Consider the following 12,640-nt stretch of genomic DNA (forward strand, 5'->3'; position numbering starts at 1 on the left):
ATATTATTATTATAAACTTACTGTTTTTATATCAACCATTAAATAAAATTTTGAATGATTACAAAGTCTAAAGATTTAATATTAATAAACTAATGAATTAAATGTAGTAACTCGTTTTTAAATCAATTATTTACTTTTGCTTGCCTAATTGCTGTTGATTACATCTTTGGATGTTTATTTAAAGCTAATTATTTCTTTAGCGTTTTACCATTTCGTGATAGCGAAAAAAAAGTTTTAATGTTTATATAACTATAATTTTTCCTGAAGTTTAATATCGGGAGTAGGATTTATTAATTCATACATAAGTAATATCGTATTTGCAATTCACAAACCAATTCAAAACAAAAAGATTTAAGACACATTCCAAAACGCTTATCGATCGTTGCCTGTCCCACGGTTTTAGAAGTGGGTAAGGTCATAGTGGCATCGTTTGCGCCTCGTGTGGGTCTCGCGTCATTGCGACATGCAACGCTCGCGCATTCTGCCGTCATGCGACAAAATAAATTCGAATGTCTCGGCAGATGAATACCCTGTAATCTTTGCGGTTATGTCATATAAATATGTTGTTTATAAAGATGCTTTATTTTACACACCCACATTAAAAAACCAAAAATTTAAAATTTAAAAAAAAATTAAGTATTTTTATATTTGGACATTTCAAACGTACCGTCGATTGGAACTGGCTTGGAAACAACAGTCTCCTTTTCAAGTCTCATACAAAAACATGTATTTTCATCAGACTGTAGTTTATTTTCGCCCCTTTCTTGAATTTGACGTAGAAGGAAAGCATTCTCTTCTTCTAGTTTAAGTTTTTCTCGTGCAAGGGCTTTACGCGTCAATTCGGCTTTCGATATTCGTTGCCAAAGCCTCGTTAGGCCACATGTAGTTGATATCGCTTTCATTACTAACGAATCGTCTGATTGAAGTCTACGAAGATTGGTTTTGGATTGTACAGGTGAATGCGGTGAAGACAATCCGAATGGTAATACTTTCTCCCGTTGTGTCTCATATTTTCGACATAACGCAGCTAGTCGAAGAATCTTCTCTCCCTTTTTATGGGCACTTTCCAGCCATTCTATGGTACTATCAGATGCTTTAACTAACTTTGCCATTTGCTTGGTATCCGTGTCACAACCAGCAGTTAATATCTTTTTTAGTCGGAAACAAGCAGCCCGATGCCTGTCACGACGGTCTCGAAACACTGCTTGCTTGGTTCCGGATTCGTAAGCTGCAAGTTCAGCTCGAAGTTTTTTAAGTAAGCCATCGCTATCAGCAATTTTTTTCGCTTGTGATGCAATTATATCCGCTATTAAGTTTTCTTTAAGCCGTAATTTGCGAACCGCTTTCTGATTGCCGGCAGTTTTGACGACATAGTTTTTAAGAACAGCTTTATAGTCATCCCACATGACATTGTAAGAGTTCTCAAGGAGAGAACGAAGATTTTCTCGTTCATTTGCATATTTGTTCCGATCCTCATCTTCTTTAACTAAATTTTCACCTCTGGTTGTCCACGCAAGGGAATCGGCCGTTGAATGTCCGTGGAAAATTAACAACTGCAAGTGAGTTTCAGCTGTATCATGATCTGTTTTTATTTGATCCGCTTCAGTTTTGCCCATTTTAAGCAAATCTGCAGTCCTGCGGTCGTTTTCTTGAGACAGTTGTTCAATATCAGACAAAAAGTTTACAATCATAGTATCTATAGTGTCACAGAAGCTTGATACAGTCCTTTGAAACTGATCATCGGCTACGTTAATAAGTTTCATTGTATAATTGATAAGATGGTTTTTCTTATCAATAGTCCTATCGAAACTTTTCCACAGGACTTCAATGTCTTCTTTAAAAACTGGTTCCTTAATTTTAAGCATCAAGTTCTTCCATTTTTTGTCCAACTCGCTACGTCTCCGAGCCTGAGCAACCATTTCCCGTTTAAGCTGTTCATTTTTTAATGCTTTTCTTGCTTCAGCTTCAGCTCGTAGTTTCGCAAGTTTTTTAGCTTCCTTTTTAGCCCTTTTTTCTTCTTTACTTAAAGCCATTTTAATAAATACAGTTTATAAAGCGTCTACAAATTTCTAAAATGTTACTATAGCGAAATGTCACTAATGTCACGAAAATTATCCGGTCTAGCCAATAAAACAGATTTTTTTTTTAAAAAGTTTTCGATCTAATTAAAAACAAAAAGTTTAATTTTAACATTTAATAAGATATTTTTAAAAATAAAGTATCTTAGAACTTACTACTTGAAAAATAATAAATCTTATTTAGATGTATTTATTCTTAGGGAAGGTATCAAGCCTTAGCCGGGGGCAGCGAACCGCTGCAAAGCTATTTGCACAAGCGTTTACCAGAAAACTTGAACAGTGAGGCAGCCCTAGGCACAGTGAACGACGTAGCACAGTGCGTGCAATGGCTGCGATCTACGTTTCTCTTCGTACGAGCCGCGCGTGACCCTAAGCAGTATTTAGGTTTAACACAATCCGCACCCGCACATCTTATGTCAAAGAAAATTGAAGGTACGTTTTTATTAACTTATTTTTAACATCTTATAGAAGACTTAATTAAGTTTATGCTAGTATTTAACGTTTGATTATTATTTTAATATAGTTATGCACACGATGTTTGATCACGCTAACAAAAATTGATTAAAAAGGAGTTTTTATTATCTCGCATATTAGAATAGTCGTTTTAAAAGGTTTAAATTGGCAACAATACCGTTTATGCGTCATAGTATATGGCTTAGAATCAGCAAATTTTTTTAACAAAGAGACATTTTTTTCTAAACGTATGATATCTTGTTATTTATTTATTCATTTATACATTTTACACACATAAGACACGTCAGATATAATTACCGCTTTACTATAGACTATCATTTAATACATGCTATGCTTTGTATGAAGAGATCCGTAAATGAACGGAGGTAACTAACATAGCATAATGGATTGGCAATTGGAAGTGACAGTGGGACGGCTTATATCAAAACAGGGGGCGGGATGGTGCTTTAAGCTTCGGACGTCCGCCCTCAAGGTGGACAAGACAACCTTTTTCATATAAATTGGTTGGATACATCCAAAAATTCAGTACACTGAATTTTACGAGCAATCGATGATTACGTGCCGCGGATTTTGGAAGATAACGATTGTTTTACATTGTTTCTATGTGCATAAAAATATTATGGCTTGGATCTTTATTGCATAACAACAATCATTTGCAAAATATATTATTCAATATAGGCTTTACACATTAGTACACCTTTAATTACTTTTATGTGGTAATGATTGTTATTAATAGTTGGAATACAACATCTGACCTAACTAAAGTATGATGCATTATTTGTATCCGCTACGAGTTCCGGATCATGACGAATGTATGTTGAAAGAACGTGCCATCTGAGGAATTATCAAGGCATACAATCTCATGCCTTTAAGTTTAAGTAAAAGACTAAAGGCAATGGCAAATATACATTAACCATTGCATACGTTTTAATTTTTTTTATTTATTTATCATACACAAAATAGATTACCATCTTCTTATGTACTTCAATCATTATTATTTACTGCTGCATATACAAACTACGACAATAATTATTCACCAAAACATGTGTAATATGTAACGTTACAAATCGACAAGTAATATACATTCATAGTTAAGTAGTTATTAAGTAGAGATATTTAAAAGATATAATTATTTATAGTAGTTACGTTTATTTACTTAAATTTAATTACTTATTGTATACCCTATATCAGATACAATAATAGAATAAAAGTAGTCCATAACAAATTTTTTAATTACTCTTCGAACAAACTTGTTTATTGGACTTTTCTGTTTTATGGTCTACCAACCTTTCTAATATAATTTAAACTTTTTCTTAAGGCTGTTAAATAACAGATTTCGCCTAAAGTATGAAGTGTGAACTTCATCGTCATCAATTCAGCTGTTAGACCGAATGAAGGTACCTAGAGCTAGCGTCTTCCGGCGACTTTAACAAGGTTGTCTATCCACCTTGTGGGCAGAGGTCCTTCACTGCTGGCCTGTGGTCTCTATTACAGGACGTTGAGACCCCAGCGGCCATCTGCGTGCTATGCGATTTGCTAGAGACTAACCTAAAAAGAACCTACCATATAAATATGCCTTAACGTGATTGAAGCAAACGTTAAATAAGACTTTGTCTGCAGTTTTGACTTTTTTTTAAATAAAAATTCTAGATAACAATACGTTCGTTATAATTAGAACATATTAACAATAATAACATACACAGCACGAAGTGATTTCAGATTTATAATTAAAAAGAAATTATCACAAAGAAAGTATTACCATCATTTTTTTCATACATTTTTAAATAACCCAAATTTAAAAAAAAAACCGCTAATTTCCCTAATCGCTAAATCAGTGACTAATTTCTCTGGACAAAAAGTTTAAACTCGATTTCAGATAATTCATTATGTGGCTTTTAAAAGTTTTTATAATCCATAAAATATTTATCTTATAAAAACTGTCAGAAAGCAGTAAACAAAGTGTTTATATTCTTTTTATTACAGCTTTATCAACCTTAGGTATTTTAATTTGTATTATAATAATTTATGTCTTGTTAAAATTATGAGATTGTCTTGGCTTATTAATTTCGCTAACCCTCTAATACAATACATATAAATTATTAAAAAAAAACAGCGATCTGAGTCGCGACTCCTAAGGTAGCGGTTTTATTTGGTTGTGGTACAGAGCTCCCAACTAAGCGCTCCATATATTTAAGGATTGTACAAATGTAAATAAATAGCATCGTTCAATATCCATACGCGCTACAATCGACTCGCTCAACAAGTCATTATCACAGCGATGCATGGGATTTCAATGCGACATCGGATCTGGAACAATTCTGAATACGAATCTTCGCAGATGAACTGAAGTAAGCATAGCCTTGCGGCAGTCCAACGCGCAGAACGGATGGCTTCTGGAAATCTATAGGGAAAACCTGGATGAACAAAAATATTTATGATCTAAATAAGTTTAACATGTTTTATTAGTAACAAAATTTTAATTGGCAGATTTATGCGTTAAAGCAATGAACGCCTTAGCAAGTTCAGGTTTAATAACAATGGACGAAGCGAGTTGCATAGAGTCGACGGAAGCGGGCCGCCTCATGTCTATTTACTACTTGGATTTGGAAACTATGAAACAGATAATGAAGGTAAGGGAATACTTGAACATTATTTTTAATTTTGTTTTCGCTTTCTTGTAAAGATGTTTTATATTTCGAATTAACGCATCTTATACCTATAACACGATAGACGGAAATTTGATATTTTTTTAATCTGCACTGAAAAAAAAAATAATCGAAATTTTTGGACGTACAGTTTAAAAAGTTTTCAAACTTATATTACGGTAATGATTTCATTTCACAAACAATATTAATACTAGATTTTAAAAATATTGTTGCGTAAGATAGATGCGTTAAGATTTTATTTAAATATTTGTATGTTAACATTATTATAAATAAAACGTGCATTGCCAGTACTGGAATATTCATATCACAATCTGATCTAATTTTAACTATTAAAAGTAAAACCATAGCAAATCTAAAACAGACATAAATTATAATATGTAACACTAACTAGACGAATAAATGATGATAGGTTCATTCAGTATTAGCAGGTTTATAATTCAATATCATCCGCCTCTCCTGAAAAAATTAAGACATATGCATTTAAAGTAATAGACGTCTATGCTACTAGCCGATTTAGGCTTTGTGCAGCTTCATCGAAATTGAGCTAGCGGAAACAGGAAATCCGCGAGCTAAAGATTATACGCTGACCGATCGTACTCTAGTTGCAACGATGACGTTTGCACGAATAGGGTCTGTTTCCGTAATAGTGTACAGTGCATAATGGTGTATACTAAGTTTTGCGAAGCGAAAACTATTCGGCTGTGTTAGTCTTATCATTTCGTTTTGTTAGGTGCATTGAAATAAATTACTGTTTGCCTGCATAGCTGATTAGATTTTAGTATAAAAAAGAATATAATTTGGATCAAGATACTTGATATTGTGTCAAAGGAAAAATGTGTTGTTGTTTTTTTAAGAAAAGGTGGCATCATAAATGACGAGTATGACCTTGACGGCGAATCAAGATCAACAATTTGTATATCGTGAACAAAGCAATTTAATATTTAAATCAAAATAATTTAACTTTTAAACTGGCTTCCAAATCGCGATGTTGACGTCGGCTACCTACGGTACACTGACCCTTGTCAACCGTGAAGGCGGCCGTCTTTTTATCCTTGTATCGTGATAAAAAATACGTAGAACATAAATCCCGTTCGTTTCTACGATCTGTGCAATCTTTTTGCGTAGATAAAAGGCGACGAGTCGTTGGAACAGTTATTATGGATAGTGTGCGAGAGTCACGAGCTATCTGATATGCACCTCCGCGTCGACGAACGGAGATGCCTTAACGCGCTCAATAGGAACAACGCCGCCGCCACGATACGGTTCCCAATGAAGGGCAAGATTAAAACTAGGCAAATGAAACTTAACTGGTAACCTTTTAATATACTTGCGCTTTATAATATATAGACTACGATACTCACACACGCATGCTCGATATATATATTTATATATATATATATATATATATATATATATATATATATATATATATATATATATATATATATATATATATATTTATTTATATATATATATATATATATTTATATTTATATATATATATATATATATAAATATATACATATGTAGCAATATATGTAGATTCTATCTTTGCACTGACTCATCACACTATCTCTGAAACCATTAAACTTAGAGACATAAATTTTTGTAAAAAATCTCTCTATCAAGTAGCGATCAGTTAAGAACGTATTTTACGAAATTCTACAAACAACGGGTTGAGGCGTTCATTAAAAAAAACATTTTCCATCTAAGCTCTTGTAGATATAAAACTTGTCCAAAATATTTTTGTCACGTTAAAAATTACCAAAAAAGGCCATTCAGGCCACGGAAAGCGAGTGGAAAAGAGCTAGTTTTAAAAAACTTAATATTTTTTGGATTTAAAAAATATTAATTTCGACTATTTATTAATTAATTATTTTTAAAATATATCATTCATATATAAGCAATTAATAAAGTTTTACTGGTAAAAAAGCGGAGTATCATTTTATTTTATTTCCTCTTTATATGACTCCTGGTGTTTATGTTATATACAATCCACCGACATAAAGTTCATCATAACTCATTACTTTTAATCACCTAAATAGCAATTTTATGTGAGTATCTAACCGCTAACATCGCTATTATCTAATTCTATAGTTTTATTAAAGTGATCATAATTCTCGGAATAAATTCATAAGCGTGATTTCTATGTATTTATAAAGTGTTTGGCTATACGTGTAAAATCTTTAAAGGCCTGAACGTATCGCTCATTTGCTATCAGTGAATGAATGGCACACTTTTAAAGTCATTTCAAATAATATTTATATTAATCACTGTTTACAATTTGTTCTTGCGGACATTTTACTGTTAGAAGATATTGGCTTGTCACATTCAAAAAAAAAATAGGTAACATATTTTAGAGTGATCGTTCTAAAGCTTTTTGCCGATAAACGGTATGTATTCACCTCTCTAAGGCTTTTATGTCCATAACTAATAACGATCATATAGTGACATCAAACATAAATTGTTAACATGTTGGTAATCATTATCATATTACTTGATAGACGCCCACTGCAAGGCCTTCCTCAAAGATTACCACGGTAAACGATTTTTCGTATCCGGCGACCAAGACTATGTCGTCGGACCAGTAGGTGGACAACAAGTAACTTGTTGATCTTCCCTAACTGTAAAATATTATTTAACTACAAAACAAATATTATTATAGTATGATAATAATTATCATGGATTGTAGGGATTATGTTGTCATCGTTAATAAAATCTATATGTGTATGTATTGTTATAATATTCATTATTCTTTATTTATTATAGTTTAATTCAAGCAGTTCTCGGTTGTCTTCCCATTCACGAACCGTCTTTAAATCAAGAAGCCGTTAAGATTATGAAGATAGCTGATCGGATTTGCAAATGTATGTATACTTACTTTATCTAAATACTTTTTGTGACCATCATGATTTCTGCAACAAACGTCTTAAATCTTCAATCGAAACGCTTGCAACCACAACGATTTCTAGCGACTTTAGTAAGATAGTCTGTCAATCTTGTAGACAAATGTCCTACGCTGCGCTTTCAAGTCCGCGGTCTTCAATCGATAACCCTAAATCCCAAGCGGCTTTCTGTTCTGCTCAATATCTAACTAACCCCTTGCTAACAACTAGTCAGTTGTGCTAAATACTTTCAATACCAGTGAATAACGAGACGAATGGTGGCGATCAATTTTCGATAAGTGATAGATCTCTCCAATAGCATTTTGGAAGTGCACAAATAACCACCAGCTGCATGTTTATTAGAACCAATAGAGTTTTAACGTTCTCGGATATCCTCTCATTGAAATGCTAAACACGTATTGACCGACATTTCAAAACGTGGTCTTCTCGCTTAATCACTACAGAACGTCCTCATATTCGATTTAAGTTTCTGGAAGCCTCTCAATCCACTGAAATAGAAAATATAACGCATCAAACCTCCTAAAACACCCATGCCCATGCTTAGTTACCGTGAGTAGGTCAAGACTACATATCCTAAATGCTCTACCACCTCAAACTCGGTGATCGATCAGTAATCCCATAAGTTTCCAATGAATTATGAAAGTACTCGACAAAGAGCAGAGGATTGGATAGTTCAAATGGCTTTCTGCATGCCACATTACGCGCAGAGCAAATAGCAAAAAGGTCACAAATTTTATGACGCCTGGAGATATAACAAACATTTCTTTATTTCTTCTGTTAACCTCATGTTACATCGCTAGTTTTCTTATCCTTTTATTAATCATATGCATATAGACTAAATTATCACATACATATACATCGACTATGTTTTATATTATTATTTTATTAAAATTAGGCTAAAGATATACTTATAAATCAGATTTTTTTCTACAAAACGACTTCAGAAATATCTCTAAATAATTAATAGTAAGTTTGTATTTCTTTGCGTTTGGCTCTGTGGTATTAAATGTTTGTCAATCTTTTGTCCATACGATCTTAAAATTTAACTTCAGCACTGCCTAAGCGAATAAACATTTATAATATGTGATAAGAAACCACACATCTTAAGAGACAAGTTAATAAGATGATATATGTCCCACGCACAAAATAATAGTTATTATTTCAGAGATGAAATAAACACATTAATAACACCAATGTGGCTAATATAAAATATACGATAAATATTAAGTAATCATAAAATAAAATATTTAGTTATTAGTTACATCAAGACATATCTTTAAAGACAAAATAACTATGTCAAGGATTGGATGTCCTCAATGAACCTACTATTAATATATTCATTGCATACATTTACGCAAATGCATATATACCAGTATAAAAGACAATTATTACATAATTGATATGTTCATAACTATTATTATTAACAAGACATTAAAAGAAAAAACAATGTTGTTTACTCTTAACAAGGAAATACATGGTGAATAATTATTGGTGTAAATGCTTTAAACGATATAAAAAAGATTTATTAGATGGACCGGAAAGTAATGTCGATTTCTTAACTTAAATTCACACAACTACATTTTTACCAAGTTTTTATTTGTACTAAACAATATATTCACTTTCCTTATCAACAACCTTTTGCCATCTAATACACAAATTTTCAATGCCGGAGCGGTAAAATTCAATCGATTTTTCTGTAAAATATGTCGACAGAAACGACATTACTCTCCGGTCCCCCTGATAAAAGCTTTTGTCTTTGCAGTATGCATACTGCCAGAATTTATTTGCCTGTTGCATTCCTATAGACTTGACTAGACATTAATGACACATATTTTAGAGACTAAATCGGGATAATTAAAAATAGAAATGAAACCTTAAAAGCTTGATGACAAATGAGTAATATATTTACCCTTTTGAAGCTTTTACAACTATAACTAATTATCCTTTATAATGTATAAATAATCCAAGAAACTGAAAAACTGAAAGGATAATAGGGCAGTATATATCACACACATACAATTTCGATACACACTATTTTTACGAGTTTTTCCTATATTAATGTAAATCAGAGTTTGTTTCGCTACTTCTACGAACGTTTTTCGAAGTGGTTGTAATGTACATGTAGGTATCTTTTCTAGAAGTAGATATATCCATTCGATAACACAGACCATCGTAGTGATTTATTTCTTTGCCTTGAATAGGCGTGTATAGGGCGATATAATGCTGATGATGATCATCATTGCATACATAGTGCTACGAAACTTCATCAAAATTATTATATGTTTGCCATTAGAACGTGTAGTATGTAATACTTACTTTTATACTGAATTTTATTATTCAAATTGATAATTTTAAACACTTATATTATATCTGTGTAAAAAAAAACTTATGGAGTATGTTACAAAAGACAAGGAGCGGTTTCATATAATGATGAATCATGATCGTATTTTATTTTGTTCTCAGGTATAGTTGCGTATGTAGCTAGAACAAATTTGCAAAATGAACGTCTAAAAAATTATCAAGCTGTTTTAAATTCCATTATATTGGCCAAATGCTTTAGTTCTTGTCTTTGGGAGAATTCCGTTTACGTGAGCAGACAGTTGAAAGGCATAGGCCCGACGTTCAGCACTTTACTTGCAACTGCGGGCAAAATTAGTTTTACGCTCCTAGAAAGTAGTCATCCACGAGATTTAGAAAGGGTAAGTGAACCAATGTAAAATGTTGAATCAGAAATGAGGAGATCCGTAGACGAACGAGAGTAACCGATTTAACCCAGCGGATTAGCAAGTTGCGATGGTAGTGGGGCAGGCCACATAATACACAGAATAGGTGGCAGGCGAGGCTTTAAGGTTCTGGAGCAAAGGCTACCGGTAAGCGTAGTGTATGAACACTACGCTTACCGGTCCGTAGTAAAGAAATGACCTTTTAAAGGTTGTCGAAAGTTGCATGCCGGTCGCTTCCCAGCGGTCTTGTTGGAAATTTGTACGGAAGGGACTATGTTTAACAAAAGACATCCAATGTCTGAAGTGGCAGGTGATGAAGTGTATCAAAGATATTAATCTTTCTAGGACCTATCGATATTTTTATTTATCTTAATCCACATACCACAGATGACCATTGGTATCTTTAGTTTCTGGAGTGGAAACCAAGAATTGGCTTACGCAACGTAGGAATGTTCTCATACAAGGTGGAGAAATGACCTTGTTAAGGTATTCGGATGATTCTGGATAAAGGCCGCCTTTGACCAGCTTTTTTGGAAACCTAGAGGGGAGGCCTATGTCCAGCGGAGGAAGTCTTATGTCTGAAGTAATGATGACAAAGTGTATCAAAAATATCGATCTTTCTATAAGTTATCGATCTTTTTAATTAGTATACTTTACTTTTAGATAATGAATAAAGGTCCCCCAGCAGGCAATCTTATATGCAAACAAATAAGTTTATTACCAAAGTATCAACTTACAATAACACCGATAGATGACAGAAATTTAAAAGTACAACTGATGTTAATAAACATGATGTACTTAGCCGAAAACATGGGACAGTTAACCGCTGGTGACAACCATAAGTGTTACATTGTTATAGGAGATACCGAGAACAATCTTCTTCTATTGACATCCTTCAAGTAAGCATTAAATAATTTCACCCAATAATCTTATGCAAGATTTTCTTTCTCTAACTAATCAAACTCTGACTTCAAATATTAAACAATCGTACCAGCAAATAAATAAATAAAACGTGTTTTAAAAGTTGTATTTATTAATTTATTGATAAAATGATTAACATAGATTGAGCACAGATGAGTACAATGCTACGCAGTAGATTTGTCGCGGCGGATTCATCAACATGAAATTGAATAAACAAAAGTACCATTAATATTTCTTCAGGTGCATGGAGACCAGACTTGACACTTTCTATTAATGTTTAAAAAGATTTCATAGTTCCATTTCACGAAAGGACAAGTGTTATAATTTACTATGCGATTTGTACATGCAATATAGTTGTTTTTTTTTATTTTTATTGTTTAATATTATCTACATTAGAACGAAACAGACAAATGTAACAGGAATTATATTTGTCTGTTTCGTTTAACAAGAGTCAGCTACTGCAAAGTAAAACCGTAAAATTTTATAACACATACAATGTGTGTTAATATATGTTTAAAAAGTTTAACTCATACAACATAATACATTTTTCAGAGACAAAGACTTAATAAGAATTTACGATGGGCAATTGTCGTATGATATAACGAGAAAACAAGATTTTGAACATAAAATTATTGCTCATTGTATCAGCACAAACTTTGGTTTGTATAACAATCTGTTTATTTCTCATATAATCTAGTTGCATACATAAGTTAATCATATGTATTTATATTAAACAAATATCTACGATCATATTTAAATTGATGAAAAACATATTATGGAAATTTTGTAAGTAGTATTGTTTATCCAACTCGAATTCCTGTTAACAAAGTATGACATAAAGATATATTTGAATACAAAAACAAATATTTGGG

The 12,640-nt window shown here is 32.5% G+C and overlaps 2 protein-coding genes across 2 annotated transcripts in view; one reads left to right on the forward strand and one right to left on the reverse strand.

Annotated features, from left to right (window-relative positions):
* LOC137933461 (probable ATP-dependent DNA helicase HFM1) overlaps positions 1 to 12,640 on the forward strand; it is a 49,521-nt gene that overhangs the window by 32,689 nt on the left and 4,192 nt on the right. The window contains exons 13-19 of the mRNA XM_068777417.1: positions 2,279 to 2,510; positions 5,040 to 5,182; positions 6,344 to 6,528; positions 7,988 to 8,085; positions 10,588 to 10,823; positions 11,511 to 11,746; positions 12,321 to 12,427. Coding sequence (XP_068633518.1) covers positions 2,279 to 2,510; positions 5,040 to 5,182; positions 6,344 to 6,528; positions 7,988 to 8,085; positions 10,588 to 10,823; positions 11,511 to 11,746; positions 12,321 to 12,427 — 1,237 coding nt within the window. The remainder of the gene's footprint in view (positions 1 to 2,278; positions 2,511 to 5,039; positions 5,183 to 6,343; positions 6,529 to 7,987; positions 8,086 to 10,587; positions 10,824 to 11,510; positions 11,747 to 12,320; positions 12,428 to 12,640) is intronic.
* On the reverse strand, positions 633 to 2,033 carry LOC137933415 (dynein regulatory complex subunit 2-like). Its single transcript, XM_068777367.1, has one exon. It carries the CDS (start codon positions 2,031 to 2,033, stop codon positions 633 to 635), a length of 1,401 nt encoding a protein of 466 aa, XP_068633468.1.

This window comes from Battus philenor, unplaced genomic scaffold, assembly GCF_028537555.1.
Source record: "Battus philenor isolate CCGP_79_NKW_IND1 unplaced genomic scaffold, ilBatPhil1.0.hap1 SCAF_13, whole genome shotgun sequence".
In the NCBI taxonomy this organism is placed as follows: domain Eukaryota; kingdom Metazoa; phylum Arthropoda; class Insecta; order Lepidoptera; family Papilionidae; genus Battus; species Battus philenor.